Below are 23,451 nucleotides of genomic sequence, written 5' to 3' on the forward strand. Positions count from 1 at the left end.
CCACATAAGGACTGTTAACAGTTGCTAGAGGTCAGCATTCTTCTGAGAAACTCCCTAAAAACAGTGGTTTCTGCCTGTTAGCTGTTCCTATAGGTCAATGGATTGGAGGTTGAAAATAGTACATTCCGAAACATTAACGCTGGAACTTAAGTTTGTGATGACTTTCACAATTAGTAAAAGCAGAAAATGACACCCACATTCCTTAAACACTGCTGTAGAAACATTACTAATGAAAGTGCAATTAGAACCTGGGCCAACCAAGCTCATCTACAAAAAAAGGTCACTTTTTACAATTGAAAGGATGAGGGCACTGCTTTAAAGTGCCAGATAAAACCAATGCTCATACCCTCTCCCACATTCATTTTTAAGATCTAGATTTTTCTTAGAATGTTACTTTTCTAAGGTTGGCCTAACATCTGAGTACATTCCAGGTAAATCTCCACATTTGTAGCCCTGCCCATGTAAATACTCATTATACATTTGAATAAATCGTTTGAAGTAAACAAGCTATGACCACATATTAAAAGTGTTTTAAATCACTTAAATGGCCAGTGAACAAATCTCCATATTCCAAGATGCCAGTGAAATAATGGTAACTCTAAGAGCACGGTCCCACCATAGACTGGGACTCCTCCTTGGTGGTGAGAAGCAGAGACAGCAGCAGAGCCAGTGTCACTTGACACATCTTTCCAGCCCATCGCTGATGTTAGATAATAGATGCTCAGTAAACTACCTGCTAAATAAAACCAGCTCAACACAACACTTGAGAGAACAAGAAACATACCATCCTCTGGTTTGATCAATGCCTTCGGCAATGAAGTCTGCAGGAAATGCATCCTCAAACTCCTTCTTATTTTCAAATGGATAATGAACTTGAGCATAGGGCATGCTGCCACTCTCAAACCAACAGTCAAACACTTCAGAGATGCGACGCAGTGATCCCTTTCCACAGCGTGAAGGAATGGTCAGATCGTCAATGCTAACAGACAAAAAAGTAAATATTTCTATTAATTTTAAGCATAGCAGAGCTCGCAGTTTAATTGCCAGTAGGAAACAATGTCTTGACAAGCTCTTCATATGCAACTATCAACAGGAATGTTGGCAGGCATCACAGGCTTTCAGGGAGTGCCAGTCTCAACCTAGAAGGTCATATACCAAAGTCCTCTGACATCTAACTCAAGGACAGTCACCCTTCCTCATTAAGTCATCAAGAACAATGTAATTCAGCAAATTAGTGTTTGATATCTAAGTGGAGCTCTGTGATCTGCTATGGAGGCCATGTCTTAACAGGCTAGGACCCAGCCCACTGCTCTCTGAAGGATGGAATTGACATGAATTCAACACTCAGGAACTGACCTCTCTCTGTGAAGATCTGAGATCTTTGCTCCCGACAGTTCTTCAAGTTCTGCCATTGACCCAATGCATACTACCTGTCAAAACAAAGGTAAAAAGCAGGGATGCCTCAGAGGCAAAGGTCACACAGAGTTAATTTCTGTAACATTTATATTCAGTTTTAGAAACCTATGATCCTCAGAACAATTTATCACCAATGCACCTTACCCTCCTGAAAGACTACAGTAGGTCACTGTCTGCAGAGGTGAGCAGACTTCACTTCCTTGCTATCTACTCCCACATCAGAGGGAGGCCCTATGCAGAGAAGATTATAAACATTCATCATCTCAACAAGTATGCCTGAGGGTTTAGTGTTCAGATCCCTGCCAGAAGTAAACAGCAGAAGTACAATGGCTCGACCAGGGGTCTCCAAACTTTTTACACAGGGGGCCAGTTCACTGTCCCTCAGACCATTGGAGGGCTGCCAAATACAGTGGTCCTCTCACTGACCACCAATGAAAGAGGTGCCCCTTCCAGAAGTGCAGTGGGGGCTGGATAAGTGGTCTCAGGGGGCCGCATTGCGGCCCGTGGGCTGTAGTTTGGGGACGCCTGTTAGGCAGTGGTTGGCAAACTGCGGCTCGCGAGCCACATGCGGCTCTTTGGCCCCTTGAGTGAGGCTCTTCCACAAAATACCACGTGTGGGTGCTACCTTGACAAGAAATGTACCTACCTATATAGTTTAAGTTTAAAAAATTTGGCTCTCAAAAGAAATTTCAATCGTTGTACTGTTGATATTTGGCTCTGTTGACTAATGAGTTTGCCGACCACTGCTCTAGGGCATCTTAGCTTGTGCCTGGCACTTTAATTTGGCTGTTTAAGCTGTAATCTTCCCAAGTCAAAACTAGAAGTAAATTAGGATGCTGAATCAAAATAGTCATATGCAAGACGTTTAAGTTTTATCTAGGTAAGGAGGCTGTGAGATGGTCCCAGCTGTGGCACTCAACACAGGAAGAATCACCTGCCGGGGTCCTGCCCACAGAAGCTGCTCTGGGTTCTCACCCAGGGGTGTCTGCTACCTAGTGACACCCATGGCCGCCTTCTCTGCCCTGCCTGACCAGTCCCGAAAAGGCTTCTGCCTCAGCAACCTTCCTGTGGCCCTCAGGTCCCTGCGCATTAGAAACACACCGAGGTCCCAGGGCCGGTGTGGTTCACGCCTGCACTGATGCTCTCAGCTCTGGAGAAAAAGCCCCATCGTGGGAAAACACCTGTAGTTCTCTATGTATTTATCTAGACATAGTCTCACATAGTCACACAACCTCTTGATTTTACACATCACAGGTCTACAGTGCTTTGGTAATTTTTCCTCCGTCATCCTCTGTCATCGCTGCAAGTTGAGTCTAACCTGCTATAACCTGGTGCAGGGTGTGCAGTCTATCCTGTTCACCAGTAACTCACAGGAAGAAAATGAGATTTGAGCAACACAATTTAATGTGTGGGTTTTCTGAGGACACAAATTGCATTCTTCACTTTTACACAGAGGGAAACTGTTAAAAATTGCATGAAAATAGAACTAAAGTAAAAATAAATTCAAAGCCCTATGAATATTTTTAATTATGTCATGATTATAAGAAGGAATAACGAGGGGGGAAAAGATGAAATAAGAACAAAAGAAAACAAAAAAGAAAAAGCAAAAAAACATATTGTTTGACCCCATATTCAGATGAAACGAACAAAGGACCTCAACAAAAGTCAGTACACAAAACCCCCACCAGCCTCACCTCCTCGAAGTCCTCGCTGACCCAGAGCGGGATGGGGGTGCCCCAGTATCTGTTTCTGGAAATTGCCCAGTCGTGTGCATCCTTCAGCCAGTTTCCAAATCGCTTTTCTCGCACAAACTCTGGGACCCTGCAATAAACAGGTCAGACACAATCCCCTGAGAACATTACTAAGTAAACCTGTAAATGACATCTGCATAAACCTTTGCTTTGTGGACTAAACACTGTGGCAAGGCTGAGCACACTCTTGGGAGATTGTTTACTGCGTGGACAGCACCAGATGGCTCAGAGGCTTGAATCTGCCATGAATTCTTCCCAGAGAAAATGATCTTTCAAAGGAACCCTTGCAACACACATGCTTCCCTATCCTGCTCTCAAACTAGAGGACTGCCACAGTCCTCTAACCAGCCGCCATGATGCTAGCTGGTCTAGACTCACTCATATTTGCTTTCTGGCTCATCCATACAGCAGCGCTTCTACTGTAACTCACTAGTGCGGGTTCCCAATCACCTAGAAAAAAAAGAATCTGAATAGGTGGGCTATTGGTAGGTAGCTGGTAGCTGCCTCTCCAGGCTCACCCGCAGTCCCCTTAGCATTGCATGTTAGGCTCCAGTAATGAGGCAAATTCGTTAAGTGTGGCTTCTGACCTCAGTCTTTGGGTACTAACCATCCCTCCACTGTGATAACCTTCACCCAGCAGCCCTAGTATCAGCCACCCGTCTGCTTGGTAAATGACTCCTTATTCTTCGAGGTTTAGCTTTGCAGGAAACATCCCCATGTTAAGGATGAGTAAGGGCACCCTAGGCTCCTAAACACCCTGTCCATTCAGTCCTGTATTATAATTGCAATTATAGGCTTAAATCCTCCATGAGCTCCCGTACTAATTTTCCATACCCAGTACATCACACATTAAGAACTACAGAGCCTGACCTGTGGTGGCGCAGTGGATAAAGCGTTGACCTGGAAATGCTGAGGTCGCCGGTTCAAAACCCTGGGCTTGCCTGGTCAAGGCACATATGGGAGTTGATGCTTCCAGCTCCTCCCTACCTTCTCTCTCTGTCTCTCTCTCCCTCTCTGTCTCTGTCTCTCCCTTTCTCTCTCCTCTCTAAAATGAATAAAAAAAAAAAAAAAAAAAAGAAATCTTAAAAAAAAAAAAAAAAAAAGAAAAAAAGAGCTTCCAGGTATGAAAATGAACTGCTTTTTCTTGAGGAATCAGGGTCACTTTGCTATAAAAGGAGAAAAGCGACAGCCATTTCCTTGTACTACCAGAGATTCTCCCCATTCTTCCAAAATCAAATACAGTTTTTAAATTCTTGTGTGAAGTAAGATTACCTTCCAAACTCTCAGTGAAATACATTCTTCTACAATACCTAGATTCAGCCTTCTTTCTTTCTTTCTTTCTTTTTTTTTTTTGGTGGGAGAGACAGAGAGAGTCAGAGAGAGGGACAGATAGGGACAGACAGACAGAAAGGGAGAGAGATGAGAAACATCAATTCTTTGTTGCGGTTCCTTAGTTGTTCATCGATTGCTTTTTCCTATGTGCCTTGATGGTGGGGCTACAACAGACCGAGTGACCCCTTGCTCAAGCCAGTGACCTTGGGCTCAAGCTAGTGAGCCTTGCTCAAACCAGATGAGCCAGCGCTCAAGCTGGTGACCTTGGGGTCTCAAGCCTGGGTCCTCTGTATCCCAGTCCAACGCTCTATCCACTGCGCCACTGCCTGGTCAGGCAGCCTTATTTCATTTGTGTAACAGGTTGAAGTAACACCCCTATGGGATCAGATATTAACTCAGAGGAAGGCTTCTGTCCCCACAGTGTCTATCCTTGAAGCCAGCCTGCATACCACAGTTGAGGAACTCAACAAGTACTGAAAGTAGTATAGGTGACCCTTGGCCAACCGTGTCTGAAAGGCACGAATCCACATACATGCAAATTTTTTCAGTTGACCCATGAAGTTCAAACCCAAGTTTTCCAAGGGTCAACTCCAAGGCTGGGAATCCTTGGATGTGGAGTTAATTGTACTTATACATGGATTTTTGACTGAACAGAGGTTGGCACCCCTGACCTCTGCATAGTTCAAGGGTCAATTGTAATTATAACTGGCTTCTGTAGGCATATTCTAAGACAAAGGTTTACCCTGAAAATGACTATTATTACTTTTTTTTTTTAAGATTTTATTTATTCATTTAGAGAGGAGAGAGAGAGAGAGAGAGAGAGAGAGAGAGAGAAGGGGGGAGGAGCTGGAAGCATCAATTCCCATATGTGCCTTGACCAGGCAAGCCCAGGGCTTTGAACCGGCAACCTCAGCATTTCCAGGTTAACGCTTTATCCACTGCGCCACCACAGGTCAGGCTGACTATTATTACTTAAGGCTAAGAAACTGAGAGTCAGTTAGATGTTTTTGTCATTCCATTCCGTAAATTGAATAAATAGCAGTTTCTCATTTCTATTGGGCTTAAAAAAAATGACTACTCTATATGCCTTATAATAAAAAAGAATGCTACTTTGTTACATCTTAAATTGTGTTCCTAAAAAGAAATAAAAAATAGGCATTAATACAATATATAATAAAATATGGCTATTAAAATTGTTATAATTTGGGGGAAATGTAAACCAATACTTGCTAACTATATGATAGTGGATATTCTGAAGACATAGACACACATTTTATTGCTCACCAATAACACAGGTCATTGTTCCTCAGCAGCTGGTCTACCATGTGCTCCACCCGCACAAACCAACTTGGTACAGCTTTGTAAATGAGGGGAGTGTCTGATCTGGGGAAGCAGAAACAGAGGTATAGCTGGTCAGACGCAGGTATGCAAGCACCCAGAGCAACAAGCACCTTTACTTTCTTTTTTTTTGTATTTTTCTGAAGCCAGAAATGGGGAGGCAGTCAGACAGACTCCCGCATGCGCCCAATCGGGATCCACCTGGCATGCCCACCATCTGGGGCATCGCTCTGTTGTGACCAGAGCCACTCTAGTGCCTGAGGCAGAGGCCACAGAGCCATCCCCAGCGCCCGGGCCAACTTTGCTCCAATGGAGCCTCGGCTGCGGGAGGCGGGGAGAGACAGAGAGGAAGGAGAGGGGGAGGGGTGGAGAAGCAGATGGGCGCTTCTCCTATGTGCCCTGGCCGGGAATCGAACCCGGGACTCCTGCACGCCAGGCCGACGCTCTACCACTGAGCCAACCGGCCAGGGCCCACCTTTACTTTCTTACTGACGTCAGCCCCTGTCCCAGCTACTAGGCCTCCTGCCGACATTCATGTCTACTCCAAAACTAATATCTATGTCTTCAGCATTGGTCATTGCCCTCCATAATATCCAGGACATGCAGAAACTACTAAAGAACAATCTAAGAAAAAAAATACATAATTCTGTTGGCTGGTTGTGACAGTTATCTAAAAAATACCAAGTTCAGCTAAGATGAAATGTGGGAACAGAACATGATACCACTGAACATTCCATTCACCTCTATCTTTATTATCTTATATTTCTAATATTTGGTCTTGGACCCCAGTTCCTGAGACAGAGCTCCTGAAACTCTTGTAATTTCCTGGGTGACAGGAGTGTCTTTTGTTCCAATGAGGTGACTCTCTGTGGGCTCCTGGATGGGTGTGGGTCACTGGAAAGACCATTCCACAGTAGAAGCTTGTAATTTTCATCCCTGCCCCCATTTTCCTGAGAAGGGAGAAGGGCGGAAAATAGAACTAGTGCTCAATCATGACTTTGTGATGAAATCCCAGAAGCACGGGGTTCGGGAAGCTTCCGGGTTGGTGAACACAAGCGCACACTATGAGGGTGACAGTCCCCAACTCCACAGGACAGGCTCTCCGGTGACAGGACCCTCCTGACCTCTCCCTGTGTGCGTCTTCCTGTGGCTGTCCCTCCGTAGCCTTTAATAAATGTGTTTCCTGGAGTTCTCTAGCAAATTAAAAACCCAAGGTGGGGGGTGGGGGAGGGCATGGGCAGTTAGAACCTCTGACCTAAAGCTGGTTCATCGAGTAGGGGATAGCCTGTGTTAGTGACAGACATCTGAGATGTATGTGTGTGTGTGTGTGTGTGTAGTGGGGTTGCACTCTTAATCTCTGGGTGGAGAGTGTCAGAACTGAATTAAACTGTAGGACACCCAGCTGGCGTCACAGAGAATTGCTTGGAGTGGGGAAAAAAACCTCTGCAATTTGGTGAGTCAAGTGTTAGAAGTGAAAGATTTATGTGAATAGTAACGATGACTCAAAGGATAAGGAAACAAAGTAGAGAAGAAATGGGTTTCTTCTTTACAGCCTATATCTCTATTTCTCACACACTCCCGAGGAAAGAAGTAACTGTGTGCACTCATCAAGTTCTCCTTGAAACAAGAAGGCGGTTTCCAAACACTACTGCTAAGAATACAAATGAGACGGAGAGCAGAGTGACGGCACGGGCACACACAGCGAGTGCACCCACGGACCTAAAGCTCAGGCTGCAGTCTACGCTCCTCACCTCCAGCAGAAAGGATAGCTGTGAGTGAAGGTGCCCGCTACCAGAAGTCGGCCTTGCTCCTTCAGGGTTCTTATGATATTTTTGTCAGCATCCTGTTAAAGAAGTAAAATCTAGCCATTAAAATAAACTCCAGTACTTAGTAACATAATATGTATAATTAAGTATTATATTAGTAAACTCTGGTATTTGGATACCTTTACTATGAGTAAAAGGCACAAATAACAAATGTATTATAAAAACACTTGATCAGTATATTAGCCACTGTATAACTTCATGTACTTTTAAAGATTTTATTTATTGGTTTTATAGAGAAAGTAGAGAGAGAAGGGGTGGAGCGAGAAGTATCAACTCATAGTTGCTTCACTTCAGTTGTTAATTGATTGCTTGTTGTATGTGCCTTGACCGGGCAAGCCCAGGGTTTTGAACCGATGACCTCAGCGTTCCAGGTCAATGCTCTATCCACTGCACCTCCACAGGCCAGGCTAATCTTATGTACTTTATAAAGTACACTCCATACCATTAAGGTAGTGAAGTTCTCAATCAGCAATGGTTACCCCAAGAACACAAAGTTGCTTCATGAGTCACCAGCCAGAGCCCAGTTTTTCTAATTCCTATGCCTAAAATTACAGCATGCTCACTCTGAAGACACTAGACCATGGAGTGCAGCTCAGAATATCCATCTGTCTTTTGTAACTTGTCTTTTGTTATGGACAGAAACAAAACAAAACAGAGACAACTTCTTGGAAAAAAAAATCCCAGATGTGGAAGCTATTTGATAAAAATTGATTAATGAAAAAAGTATGAGGAGCCCAACACCTCTCTCCATCACACAGTCACAGACCTTCACATACTGTCCCACGAAATCTGTCACTTCTGCTGTGAAACAGCCGGAAGCATCCACAGGACAAACAGGGACAGAATCTTTCTGAATGATGTTGAAGTCCATACAGACTCGATAGTCATCCTAGGGGACGGGGGGAGGGGAGGGAGGGAAAAGTAAAACAGCTTGAGTGAGTGGAGCAAGGGACGAGGTGGGTTTACAGAACTTTTCAGTACGCTGACGACTCAAATTATAAAGGCCACGTAGAAAGTAACAGCCTTACAGTCAGACAGGGCATTAGATCACCTAGCCCAATCTAAGCAGTCATTATTTCAGACCCCTACATATGTCAGAGTACCCACTAAGTGAGAAGAGAGAAGACAAAGGAGTGTATTAAAACAGTATTCAGGCCCTGGCCGGTTGGCTCAGCGGTAGAGAGTCGGCCTGGCATGCAGGGAACCGGGTTCGATTCCCGGCCAGGGCACACAGGAGAAGCGCCCATTTGCTTCTCCACCCCCCCCCTCCTTCCTCTCTGTCTCTCTCTTCCGCTCTCGCATCCAAGGCTCCATTGGAGCAAAGATGGCCCGGGCGCTGGGGATGGCTCCTTGGTCTCTGCCCCAGGCGCTAGAGCGGCTCTGGTCACGGCAGAGAGACGCCCCGGAGGGGCAGAGCATTGCCCCCTGGTGGGCAGAGCGTTGCCCCTGGTGGGCGTGCCGGGTGGATCCCGGTCGGGCGCATGCAGGAGTCTGTCTGACTGTCTCTCCCCATTTCCAGCTTCAGAAAAAATACAAAAAAAAAAAAAATTGGTTCTCTCATGAAAACTGAAACAGCTGCTATTGACACAGAAGTTAAATCTCTACGTGCATTTAACTTATGCAAATTAAACTGCCCCCCAAAATGGGAAAAAAAAACAGTATTCAATTTGACTTATAACACTAACACATAGGCAAATACATGTGTGACAAAAGCAGAACATACAGGTGTAAGGCATGACCTGCTTGGTCCTGCATAATGCTTGATATGCACATGTTACGCTGCCCAAATCTAAAATTATAAGAATTATCCTAGGCTAGCTAGATAGCTAAACTACCCTCTGGTTTAATTCCAAGACAAGGTGGAAAGCCATTATGTTCCCACCTGGGCCTGTGATTAATTCTCAGAGTGCTGAGGGACTGCCTGGTATGATGCAACATGTGGGTACTGGACCATGAATGAATGCCCCAAAAGCTTCTGCGCAGCAGATAGGGTGAGCCCTGAAGCCCAGCAGTTTGAAATCTGTAGTGGAGAACACACAGCTCCGCCCACTTTGACTAGATAAGAGCAGCATTCCTGAAAGGAGCCAGGACAGGTCCAGGCCATGAGGACATGTGACTAACCTTCCTGGTATGCAGGACAGATATATTAGAAAGCACTATAGTAAGTGACAATCGGTCACATTTTAAAAGAAAAACCTGAACTACAATGGAAAATCATGAAGTTATCTTTTTGTTATTTAGTATCAGTAAAGAAACCATACCAGATGACCCTGAAACTAGCATGAATTAACTGAAACTTGACTAGTTTCTGAAACTCAATAAACAGTATTATCAAGATTGCTTTCACCCAATTAGTTTTCTTTATTCTTTTTTTGTATGTGACAGAGTCAGAGAGACACAGAGAGAGGGACAGACAGACAGGAACGGAGAGAGATGAGAAGCATCAATTTTTTGTTGCTTCTCATTAATTGCTTTCCTATATCTGCCTTGGCCGCGGAGCTACAGCAGACTGAGTGACCCCTTGCTCAAGCCAGTAGCCTTGGCTTAAGCTGGTAAGCCTTGCCCAAACCAGATAAGCCTGCGTTCAAGCTGGTGATCTTGGGGTTTTGAACCTGGATCCTGTGCGTCCCAGTCCAATGCTCTATCCACTGTGCCACTGCCTGGTCAGGCTACTTTTTCCATTTTTAAATAATTTTATTTTTTAATTATAGGTGACATACATTATTATATTAGTTACAGGTGTACACCCCTGGGATTAGACATATATAATTAAGTGATCATCCTGCTAAATCTTGGACCTGTCTGACACCATAGTTATTAGAATATTATTGACTATGTTCCCTATGCTGTACTTTATTTTTTAATTTTTTTGCAAGAGATAGAAACAGACAGCCTGACCAGGCAGTGTTGCAGTGAACAGAGCGTCGGACTGGGATGCAGAGGACCCAGGTTCGTGACCCTGAGGTCGCCAGCTTGAGTGCAGGCTCATCTGGTTTGAGCAAAGCTCACCAGCTTGGATCCAAGGTCGCTGGCTCGAGCAAGGGGTCACTTGGTCTGCTGTAGCCCTACAGTCAAGGCACATATGAGAAAGCAATCAATGAACAACTAAGGTGTCACAACAAAAAACTGATGATTGATGCTTCTCATCTCTCTCCGTTCCTGTCTGTCCCTAGCTATCCCTCTCTCTGACTCTCTCTCTGTCCCTGTAAAAAAAATTAAAAAATAAATATAAACTCTTTAAGAGTTTTCCTTAAAAAAAAAAAAGAGAGACAGATAGGAAGAGAGATGAGAACCATCAACTCGTAGTTGTGGCACTTTAGCTGTTCATTTACAATATTTTCTCATACATGCCTTGACTGATGGGGGGGGGCTCCAGCCAAGCCAATGACCCCTTGCTCAAGCCAGCAATCTTGGGTTCAAGCCAGTGACCGTCAATTCATGTAGATGACCCTGTGCTCAAGCTGTGGTGGAGCCTGCATTCTAGCTTGCAACGGCGGGGTTTCAAACCTGGGACCTCAGCATCCCAGGTCAATGATCCATCCACTGTGCCATCACCGGTCAGGTCCCTTTGCTGTACTTTAAATCCCTATGACTACTCTGTAGTAATCTATTTATACTTCTTAATCTCTTTACCTTTTTATCCACCACCCCAACACCCTCCCATTTGGCAACCATCAAAATGTTTTCTGTATGTATGAGTCTGTTTCTGTTCCGCTTATTCATTTGTTTTTTAGGTTTAATTGTTGATAGATATGTATCTATTGCCATTTTATTATCATATTTTTTCATCTTTTTACCCCTCTTTTTTTTTTTTTTACAGAGAGTCAGAGAGGGATAGACAGGGACAGACAGACAGGAACGGAGAGACGAGAAGCTTCAATCATTAGTTTTTCGTTGCACACTGCAACACCTTAGTTGTTCATTGATTGCTTTCTCATATGTGCCTTGACCGCGGGCCTTCAGTAGATAGAGTAACCCCTTGCTCGAGCCAGCAACCTTGGGTCCAAGCTAGTGATCTTTTGCTCAAACCAGATGAGCCCGCACTTAAGCTGGCGACTTTGGGGTCTCGAACCTGGGTCCTCAGCATCCCAGTCCGATGCTCTATCCACTGTGCCACCGCCTGGTCAGGCTACCCCTCCTTCTTAAGGCCATTTAACATTTCATATAATACTGGTCTGGTGTTACATGACTTTGGTGGAGCTGAACTCCTATAGCTCTTTTTTGTCTGGCAACAATGACGACTCAGTGGCCACAAACATTTACTTCTTTTTTTTTTTTACAGAGATAGAGAGTCAGAAAGAGGGACAGATGGGGACACACACACAGGACGGGAGAGAGATTAGAAGCATCAATTCTTCATCGCGGCACCTTAGTTGTTCATTGATTGCTTTCTCATATGTGCCTTGATGGGGGAGGCGTGAAAGCAGAGCGAGTGACCCCTTGCTCAAGCCAGACACCATAGGGTCATGTGTATGATCTCATGCTCAAGCCAGTGACCTCAGGGTTTCAAACCTGAGTCCTCTGCATCCCAGTCTGATACTCTATCCATTGCCTGGTCAGATGAATATTTATTTCTTATAATACATTTGCAAGATTTATACTACTTACAGCACCAAAGTAAGGAGCCTGATGTACAACCCCAGTGCCTTCTTCCTCCCTCACATAGTTGTCAACAAGCACAGTAAAAGCACCATTCTCTCTACACTGGAAAAGAAATGTTGGCAGGATTAAAGGGTGAAACATTACCATATCATAACATTAATTTGATAACAGGTTTTAGATCTTGAAAAACTTTTAACATGCAAAATTATTTTCAGCAGTAGAAACAGCAATAATTCAGTTTGGAAAGAAACATATTAATTCTATACATTATTCCATGAATAATGACTCATCATTTATAAATGAAATAATTACCTGAAGACTTGCAGAGGAAATTTTCTAACTTCCTTTGTACAAAACTGGACCTTTTCATTACTTCTCCTGAACTGCTCCCTGACCCCTAGCATGCTGTTTATCATATTCTCAGAAAATATATTCTTCAAACTATTCCCGTCCTGGTATATAAGCCATCCCTGAACAGTGCAGGGGTTCAGGGAACTACCCCCATGCAGTGGAAATAGGAGTGTAACTTCTGACTCCACAGTTGGCTCTTCGCACCCTTGAATTCAACCAACCACAAAGTGACAACCGTATTTTCAACCTGCAGCTGGGAATGTGACAACCTGTTTTCTATCCAGGGCTGGTTAAATAAAATCCATGTGTAAGTGGACTGGCACCTTGTTCAAGGGTCAGATGCAGCTTCAATCACTGTATCTACTTTCTCTTCCCCTTCTGAGCCAACTCAAGTTACTGGAAGAAGCAGGATGGGGTAGCCAAGAGCTGCAAGCTCTTTATAGCCATTCCACCCCTGCTAACACTGCAGGGAATGTTTCCCATTTGATTCCTGATACAGCAACAACAAAGCTAGGTTAGTACACATAATACTACAGACCTACTTTTATACCTTCATTTCCAAATATTTCTTTTCACATACCCTTTGTTTTAGCCCAACTAAAACCCTTTGCCTTCCTACCTCTCTGCCTTTGTAAATAAGTCTGTTCAGAAATGATTTTTCACAATTAAAGCTATATTCTGTGAAAAAAGGTACTGAAATTTCCATGTTTTAAAAATATTCCAGTTGCATCTGTATTACACAGAACTCAGAACAAAGACGAAATGGTTGCCCGAATCACACAGCCAGCAGCCATGAAGCTGGGACCTGAAACAGGTCTTCTGGTCTGAAGTACAGTATCATTTTCAACTACATCACAGCTCTTTGTTTGGCACTTGCTTAAAACTAAACTAAATGTTAAATTGCTGTAACTCAAACCACCTGGAAATGTTTTCGGTGTTTTCAATGTTTTAACCAGGGAGAGACAATATGTGCCTTTAGAACCAGAGGTAGGGATGAGGAATACAGAAGTATCTTACTATTCATAGTTGCACACCAAAGAACCCCACATGCACTTCCCTCTCCCGACCCAGCTCTGGACCCTGCCCCGCGAGGCTGGGAATGGTAAGCAGCCGTCACAGAGAGCTGCAGTGCCGCCCCACACACTCCCTGAGCTCCCATTTAATAGCTCAGGACATGTATATTTCAGGTGTACATCAGATGATTCTACAGAAGGTCCCAGAAATTTTCAGGAAGCTAACTGAATGGACAGGTCTTATTCAACTTAGTTCTATGTACTGACTGCATATTCCAGATAGACCTCTGACTTAACCCAAAGTTCCTATCCAGAGTGTCCATGTGACTTGCTGAGAAGGCTGAGCTTTCCTCAGGTCTCAACTGTGTCTGTGATTCAGAAAGTTTAAGAGTTTCAAGACTAACAAAAACAACTACGATATAAAACAATATATGTTAAAACACACAAGAGAAGGCCCTGGCCAGTTGGCTTCTGGTAGAGCATTGGCCTGGCATGTGGAAGTCCCGGGTTCAATTCCCAGCCAGGGCACACAGGAGAAGCGCCCATCTGCTTCTCCACCCTTCTCCCTCTCCCTTCTCTCTACCTCTCTCTTCCCCTCCTGCAGCCAAGGCTCCACTGGAGCAAAAGTTGGCCTGGGCGCTGAGGATGGCTCCATGGCCTTCGTCTCAGGTGCTAGAATGGCTCTGGTTGCAACGGAGCAACGCCCCAGATGGGCAGAGCATCACCCCCTAGTGGGTATGCTGGGTGGATCCCAGTTGGGTGCATGTGGGACTGTTTGCCTCCCCACTTCTTACTGCGGAAAAACACAAAAACAAAACAAAACAAACAAAACACACACACACACACACACACAGAAGAATGTAGTAATGGCATTTTTTAGAGGGAGAAACCCAAGATGCATTTCCGAAAATGCTGTTCTTCAGATGGCCTCTAACTTCAGCCCTGAAGAGTAGGTTGAATTGGAACAGCTATAACATTACAGAAAGGTGAAGGATTTTTTCTTTACAGAGATAGAGAGAGAGAGAGAGAGAGGGATAGATAGGGACAGACAGGAATGGAGAGAGATGAGAAGCATCAATCATCAGTTTTTTGTTGCGACACCTTAGTTGTTCATTGATTGCTTTCTCTTATGTGCCTTGACCGTGGGGCCACAGCAGACGGAGTAACCCCTTGCTTGAGCCAACGACCTTGGGTCCAAGCTGGTGAGCTTTTGCTCAATCCAGATGAGCTTGCACTCAAGCTGGCAACCTCGGGGTCTTGAACCTGGGTCTTCTGCATCCTAGTCCAACGCTCTCTCCACTGCGCCACCACCTGGTCAGGCAGGTGAAGGATTTTTTAAACAGAAGAAAAATGCAATTAAAACAAAGGCAGGGAGGGGGAAAAAAGGGTAGCTTGACTAAAGCAAAAGACATGTTAGGGGAATGACTAGGAAGCCGGCCTGCCTCCTGTCAAGTGGCCAATACCTGGTGAGTAATGTGTTGGCAAACAAAACAACTACAGGCTCACAGGGAAGGACCAAACCAGGGAAAGCATAGGAATATCCACCTGCAACAACATGTAATGAGGAGGAGAGCCTCTAGCTAGGAGCACGAAGTGCAGAGACACATGTGAGCAACATTGTGGACAGAGCCCAATGGCAGAGGTCTTCTGTGTTAATCAAACTCTATCCTTGCACTGAAATGGAACAGAGAGGTAAGGAAAGGATCTCTCCTGGGCTGGGAGGAAGGCTTTGCTAGCTAACACTGCCCTGCTGAATATATTCCTACGTAATCATAGTATGTGAAGCCAGGCGCTGCTCATTGTTTTATTCTAAGACCTATAAATAAGGACCAGCAGGAAATTCCTGCTGCCCTTATTCTTCTGTTGGTTCTTGGGTTGCAACTATAGCTGTGAGTTCTCTCCTCAGAAAAATAAAAACTCCCTTAAAGAGCATCATGACTCTTAAGTCAGTAAATGTATGAACTCCATTGTGAGACTTAAAGAACCCACCTAGTCAAGTTCCTTGAAATGAACTGTTTACTTTTACATGCAACTTTCCTCTGAGCATTATCCTAAATTTGTAAATAACAAAAAAACAAAACAAAACAAAACAAACCATTCCTCATATTCCTGGGTGATAGTAGACTATAAACAATAAATATATAAACATAAAAATAATATTAAATGTAAGTGATTTCTTATGTACTTCGAGAAAAGTATTTTAAAAATTCCTACAGAATTTTAATTACTAGAACAAGAAGGCAATACAAACAAAATTTAATTCTGTTAACAATGAAGTTGACTTTTGGTTCAGGAGCACTCTTGCAAACCGCCAGACCATGTGCATATTACCCCAGTTCCATAATACTGCTGCAGGTATTGATACTGTACACAGTGTGGAGAGCCACTGAGGTTGAGCCCCCTAAGCTCACCTTCGCAAAATAGTCAAACAGGGGCCTGTATTTCTTGCCTTTGAGATAAGCACCAGAAAATCTAGAAAAAAGGAAAAAGGCAAACTCACAATTAGATTCAAATTATTAAGGAAATTAAGTTGTAGACACATCAAGTCACCACTCCCTTCTGGTTTACGGATTCCTTAGTCATTAAGGCTGGCACTTATTACTAAAACATACTGGTACTTAAAATAGTACTCGAGTACTTAGTATTTTAAATGCTATTAGTACTTAAAAGTGAAGTTGACTAATACAGCCTCTGGGTAATAAAGTGTCTTATTTTTTAAAAATAAAAAAATTTTAAAGCTAAAGATGCCCACATGCATAAATCAATGACTTGTATATTTACCTTTCAAGGACCTCATACTCACTCTCCAATTTATAGAGGGCTGGTAATCTGGCTTCCATTAAAATGAGCAATTTTCCTCTTACAACATCTACAAGAGCAACAGAAACAGTGGACCTCAGTGATATTCAGACTCTGCTTTACTTTAAAAAGCCCTGTTATCAGCAGAGCTCCCCCTCCAGGGGGCTTCTGTATCATCTGCATCTACTGTGCTCAGCACTCACAGAGAAACACTTCAAAGAAGCTATGGTACACTGCTTTCTAGATATTAAAAAGATGCCTGACCTGTGGTGGCTCAGTGGATAAAGCGTCAACCTGGAAATGCTGAGGTTGCCAGTTCAAAACCTTGGGCTTGCCTGGTCAAGGCACATATGGGAGTTGATGCTTCTTGCTCCTCCCCCTACTCTCTCTCTCTCTCTCTCTCTCTCTCCCCTATAATGAATAAATAAATGAATAAATAAAAAAGAAATGACACAAAAAGACAAAAACATCAAAAGATGTTAGGCAGCTCATCAATTGTTAAATGCACCTCTAGCCATTTTAAGCAAATTAATCTCTTTTTTTCCTACCAAAAGTAATATATGTGAATGATTCAAATTCATAACATTAGCAACCCAAGCTCACAAACAGCAGCCCCTTAATCTCACCTGCCCTCAGAACCACCATTTGAGTACCTTTTCCTCCAGTTATTTTCTGTGTATACAGTAATATGCATGTTATGTGAATGAGTGATATTTAAAAAATAATTGTGGGATATAACTTAATATATTTTTACATTCATTTTCACACAATACATTGTAAACATCTTCTTCTATATTAGTATATATATCTCCCTCATGCTTTTAGATAGCTCTATACTATGCCATTTTAAGGGAATACAAGTTATTTTTATTTTATTTTTTTTGTATTTTTCTGAAGCTGGGAACGGGGAGAGACAGTCAGACAGACTCCCGCATGCGCCCGACAGGGATCCACCCGGCACACCCACCAGGGGCGATGCTCTGCCCACCAGGGGGCGATGCTCTGCCCCTCCGGGGCGTCGCTCTGCCGCGACCAGAGCCACTCTAGCGCCTAGGGTAGAGGCCAAGGAGCCATCCCCAGCGCCCGGGCCATCTTTGCTCCAATGGAGCCTTGGCTGCGGGAGGGGAAGAGAGAGACAGAGAGGAAGGAGGGGGTGGGAGTGGAGAAGCAAATGGGCGCTTCTCCTATGTGCCCTGGCCGGGAATCAAACCCGGGTCCCCTGCATGCCAGGCCGACGCTCTACCGCTGAGCCAACCGGCCAGGGCCAATACAAATTATTTTTAACACATCAACTAATTCTAAGGGACATTTAAGTTATTTTCCAATCACTGCTACCATGAATATTAGGATAATGAGTATCCCTGTATGGGTCTTTGTACCCTTATTGGAAATGGAGGCTATTACATTAGAAATAGAAAAGCTGGAACAAAACCTTGGGTAACTTAAACTCCCACCTATAAAGTATGACATACCCTAGAATTTACTAGAGTCTATAATATACATACAGTTAACTATAAGAAAAAATGAGAATCTACAAATTACTGTAAAGGTCTCTGCAATTTATTGGAAAACTACTATAACAATTTTGAAACTCACCAGCTCTGACCTTACAGGAACTTCATTTTAAGTGGAGTCTACATTTCTTGAATAAAACTCAGGACACACGGTTTACCAAGTATACAGGCAGAGAAGTGACATGATTGAAATATCAGTCAGATGGTCCGTAAGGCTGTCAGGCTCAGTAGAGAATGGCCATGTCTTATGGGTGACACAGGGAACTTATAACCAGGGAAACAGCTGAGACACCAGAGCCAGGCTCTGCCTGTACAACAGCGCTTTCCCAGCACGTGTCACAAGAAACCAGGCCTCAGGCCTATCCACTCTCAAGGCACAGCTAAATGATAATAATAATAATAAAACAAAACAAAACAAAAAACCCTGCTTTTTCTCATTCCTTTACCAGTATTTTTCTCTTGCCAGCAAAAGCTATTGTGAATCAAGTTGATTGTCATACAAGGCAGATTTTTTTTTTCTGGACAAGTTTTTCTTTTCTTTCTCTGGCTTTCCCCCTCTCCCCATTAGCTATCATCAACACCTTAAAGGTACCAATCTTCTATTTCCATATAAATATCTTTGGAAAGGACCTCATTGAGACTGATTTAACTCTCTACCAGAGAATATGTAAAAGACACAAAAGTCAAGTTGTGGTACAAATTCTGTGATGTTAAAAGACTTTATGATACATACATATTTGGTCTCAGTTCCCCTGTTCCTGGCAGAGCTCTTTTTTTTTTTTTTTCTGAAGTTGGAAACGGGGAGAGACAGTCAGACAGACTCCCGCATGCGCCCGACCGGGATCCACCCGGCACGCCCACCAGGGGCGATGCTTTGCCCACCAGGGGGCGACGCTCTGCCCCTCTGGGGCGTCGCTCTGCCACGGCCAGAGCCACTCTAGCGCCTGAGGCAGAGGCCAAGGAGCCATCTCCAGCGCCCGGGCCATCTTTTGCTCCAATGGAGCCTTGGCTGCGGGAGGGGAAGAGAGAGACAGAGAGGAAGGAGGGGGTGGTGGTGGAGAAGCAAATGGGCGCTTCTCCTATGTGCCCTGGCTGGGAATCGAACCTGGGTCCCCCGCATGCCAGGCTGACGCTCTACCGCTGAGCCAACTGGCAGGGGCCTGGCAGAGCTCTTAAAATCCTTAGAATTTCCTAAATGATGAGAGCCATGTAGCCCACCCAAATTCCATAGGAAAAGAAGCTGTGCTTGGGACCCTTCCAGTCCTTACCCCTATGAACTTCTCCATGTAGCTGCTTATGTGTAGCCTTCAAAATATCCTTTTATAACAAACTGGTTATCTAATAAGCAATATATTACTTCGAGTTCTGTGAGCAAATTAATTGATCCTGAGGAGGAGGTCATGGATCAGTCAGAAGCAGAGGGGACAATGTGGACTTGTGATTGGAGTCTGAAGAGGGGGTGTGCTGGTGGGGACAGTTTTGTAGGACTGAGCCCTTACCTGTGGGATCTGATGGTAAGTCCAGATGGTTAGTAATATCTGAGTAAACTGCTTGGTGTGTTTAAAAAATAAACATCAGAGATTTCCTAATGATGAGATACCACTCCTCTGAAGCTCTGATACTTCATCTTTAATAGGGGCATGATGTACAAAAATATATTAAAATTAGAATATTATAAGGAATGTTTTAAAAGAAATTTTTACTTTTTATTTGTGTACTACTTTACTTTTTTATGTGTTACATTTTTAATCTTTTTTATTTTATTTTATTTTTTAGGTGAGAGTGAGGAGATAGTGAGGCAGACTCCTACATGCACCCCTAACCAGGATCCACATGGGAACCCCATCTGGGACTGATTCTCACAACCAAGCTATTTTTAGCATCTGGAGTCATGCTCAAACCAACTGAGCCACTGGCTCTGGGAGAGGATGAGGGAGAGGTTGGGGGGATGAGCAGATGGTCATTTTTCCTGTGTGCCCTGACTGGAAATCAAACCTGGGACATCCAATTGCTGGGCCAATGCTCTATCCATTGAGTCACTGCCCAGGGCCTGACATTTTCAATATTTTAAAGAGAAAACCACAGAGCCAAAATGGTCTCACTCATGCTAAAAGCCCATGATACAAACCTAGATTCATTACCCAACCTAATTGCCATTTCAACCTCTCCTGGAAACATAATCTTAATGCCTGCAATTTTCTGGTCAACACCAGTGAGGTAATTTGTAGCACAGGCTTTCACCATACCCCCAAACCATAGAAAAAAACAGGCAATCCATTTAATTAAAAACTTTGCCTATTAGCTTCCCCTCAAAAAAACCCAAAAACAAACAAACCAAAAACACAGATGTTCTGATATAAAACTAATTCCATCTTTTCTTTTTCAAATAGCTCCCCTTGTCCCACTCTTCTTCCTATAAAACTCTTTCCTCTTGCAGCCTGACCTGTGGTGGTGCAGTGAGTAAAGCATTGACATGGAATGTTGAGGCCACTGGTTCAAAACCCAGGGCTTGCCTAGTCAAGGCACATATGGGAGTTGATGCTTCCTATTCCCCCCAACCCCGTTCTCTCTGTCTCCTCTTTCTAAAATGAATAAATAAATAAAAAATCTAAAAAAAAAAATCTTTCCTATTGTATAACCCAGCAGCATCCTCTTATAGTTGCTAGATGAAACACTGCCCAATTAATAAAGTCAATCAGACCTTCAAATTTATTTGGCTGAATTTTGTTCTTTAACAGATTAAAAACAAAAACAAAACCAAAAACAAACAAAACAAAAACCCAAACCTCTTTTAGAGGTTATTGTTCTGATTAAGTTTTAACACTTTTTCAAAAACATTTATTTTTATTCCTCCAAAAATGTAACTTCATTCTTTCCCAAAATATGTTAGAATTATCTTATCCACATTAATCATAAGTAAACAGGCTCTCACTTACCTTTAATCTTTACATACAGCATATCTGGGTTCACACAGACGGCAAGGTTACTAGGTAGGGTCCAGGGAGTGGTTGTCCAAGCAACCAAAGATGTATTTTCATCTTCTTCCAAAGGGAAGGTTACAAACACTGAAGGATCTTGAACATCCTGAAATAAAATGAGACAGTATTTTCTTACAAAACCCACAACTGACATGTAAGAAAAATAAACTAATACTAAAGACTAAAGTAAATCGATTTTCAGAATAAACTGAGCTTTTAAAAAACCATTTATCCTATTTATAAAAATAAAATACATAGCAAAAATTTCCAAATATATTTTTAAATATACTTTAAAAGTTTTCACAATTACACACTGCATGACATTGGTCAGTGGACTGCAAATATGATGGTGGTACCAGAAAATTACAATGAAGCTGAAAAATTCCTATAGGCTAGGCCAGTGACGTCTTGGCTTTCCTAAGGTCCTAAGTCAGCGCATTCCAGGAGTACTTAGAAGCAATGTGTTACAACTGCCTACACTATTCAGTACAATAACAAGATGTTTATAGCCTAATAAATGTAGGAAAACAGAATTTGTAATTCTAAAATATGTCTATTTCACATAAATAAAGATTATTTTAGGCCAGTTAACTTTAAGAAACAGCAGACAGCCTGACCAGGTGGTGGCGCAGTGAATAGAGCGTCGGACTGGGATGTGGAAGGACCCAGGTTCAAGACCCCGAGGTTGCCAACTTGAGTGCGGGCTCATCTGGCTTGAGCCAAAAAAAAGCTCACCAGCTTGAGCCCAAGGTCGCTGACTCGAGCAAGGGGTTACTTGGTCTGCTGAAGGTCTGCGGTCAAGGCACATATGAGAAAGCAATCAATGAACAACTAAGGAGTCTCAACGAAAAACTGATGATTGATGCTTCTCATCTCTCTCCGTTCCTGTCTGTCTGTCCCTATCTATCCCTCTCTCTGACTCTCTCTCTGTTCATGTAAAAAAATTAATAATAATAAAAAAAGAAACAGTAGACAAGGGAGAAGCTCTGAAAGCAAGTAGAAGTTACCTTTTATAAAAGACATTTATATCTGCAAGAGAACTCCCCATTTGTAAGGATGTCTCCTCTTCTTGTGCCAGAAAGAGGAAGACCTTATCTTTAGAAATTCTTACCAATGCAGAAGATAACTGTGTAAACTACATAGCAACCTCACTTTTGTTTACTGTACTTTTCCTGGTAACCTCCCATACCTGCCACCCAGAGTTCTCAACATCTCCTGTCTTCAGCTGAAGACTGTACTTAAGGTGGTGGTGGTGGCTTTTGCAATTTTGACAAGTTACTCAGTTTTCCTGGGTCTCTCCCATGTATCTAGGAGGTATACATGCTAGCAAACTTTTTTTCTCTCCTGTTAACCTTTTACTTAAAAAAAAAAAGGATTTATTGATTTTAGAGATGGGGGAAGGAGAGAGGGAGGACAAGAAGACAGGAGAAGGGGAGAGAGAAAGGGAGGAAAGGGAGAAGGGGGAGGGAAAGGAGGGAGGAAGAGAGGGAGAGGAAAAGGAGAAGGAGAGGGAGAGGGAGGAGGAGAGGGAGAGGGAGGAGGAGAGGGAGAGGGAGGGGGAGAGGGAGACAGAGGGGAAAAGGAGGAGAGGGGGAGAGATACTCAGTTGTTCACCCAGCTGTGGATTCACTGGTTTGCTTCCCCTATGTGCCCTGACTTGGGATTAAACCAGCAACTTTGATTCAGGTCGATGCTAGGCATAATTTGTCTTTTATTACAGAAATTCTTGGCCAAGAACCCAGAAAGGTAGATGGAAATTATTTTTCCTCCCCTACAAAGCAATAGGCTATATCATGTAGCCTGGGTGTAAGGCCAGGGGCTGCCACCCAGCTATTCACATGCAGGTTCTCATTGAAATCGGGTACATGGTAAAGAAACGGTGGGCCATTCTGTTTATTGGTGTCTCACCAAGACAGGCAAGCCACAAGAAAAGCCAAGGGAAAGCAAAAAAACTGCTTTTCCCATAGAGGGCAAGGGATCAGGGAGGCTTCTGCAATGCTGATGGCAGGAACCTAGAGAGAGAGCCCCCAGTCTGCTTTATTTTATAGTGTAGAAAATGAAAGCCTTTAAGCCAATATACAAATAAGGAATTCTCTGGTACAAAGTCGCACTTATCTGAGGCATAAATGGGATTCCTCATAAGAGTGCACCAACCGCCCTGGCCGGTTGGCTCAGTGGTAGAGCGTCGGCCTAGCGTGCGGAGGACCCGGGTTCGATTCCTGGCCAGGGAACACAGGAGAAGCGCCCATTTGCTTCTCCACCCCTCTGCTGCGCCTTCCTCTCTGTCTCTCTCTTCCCCTCCCGCAGCCAAGGCTCCATTGGAGCAAAGATGGCCCGGGCGCTGGGGATGGCTCTGTGGCCTCTGCCCCAGGCACTAGAGTGGCTCTGGTCGCAACATGGCGACGCCCAGGATGGGCAGAGCATCGCCCCCTGGTGGGCAGAGCGTCGCCCCATGGTGGGCGTGCCGGGTGGATCCCGGTCGGGCGCATGCGGGAGTCTGTCTGACTGTCTCTCCCTGTTTCCAGCTTCAG

General features: G+C 43.8%; 1 protein-coding gene across 1 annotated transcript in view; it reads right to left on the reverse strand.

The window, feature by feature from the left end:
* IARS1 (isoleucyl-tRNA synthetase 1) overlaps positions 1–23,451 on the reverse strand; it is an 89,375-nt gene that overhangs the window by 45,609 nt on the left and 20,315 nt on the right. Inside the window, exons 7-16 of the mRNA XM_066257451.1 lie at positions 20,879–21,026; positions 16,411–16,498; positions 16,041–16,101; positions 12,272–12,367; positions 8,430–8,552; positions 7,589–7,680; positions 5,784–5,882; positions 3,111–3,237; positions 1,357–1,430; positions 785–979 (exon numbers count right to left, since the gene is read on the reverse strand). Of these exons, the coding sequence (XP_066113548.1) occupies positions 785–979; positions 1,357–1,430; positions 3,111–3,237; positions 5,784–5,882; positions 7,589–7,680; positions 8,430–8,552; positions 12,272–12,367; positions 16,041–16,101; positions 16,411–16,498; positions 20,879–21,026 (1,103 nt within the window). The remainder of the gene's footprint in view (positions 1–784; positions 980–1,356; positions 1,431–3,110; positions 3,238–5,783; positions 5,883–7,588; positions 7,681–8,429; positions 8,553–12,271; positions 12,368–16,040; positions 16,102–16,410; positions 16,499–20,878; positions 21,027–23,451) is intronic.

Source organism: Saccopteryx bilineata, chromosome 2 (genome assembly GCF_036850765.1).
Source record: "Saccopteryx bilineata isolate mSacBil1 chromosome 2, mSacBil1_pri_phased_curated, whole genome shotgun sequence".
In the NCBI taxonomy this organism is placed as follows: Eukaryota; Metazoa; Chordata; class Mammalia; order Chiroptera; family Emballonuridae; genus Saccopteryx; species Saccopteryx bilineata.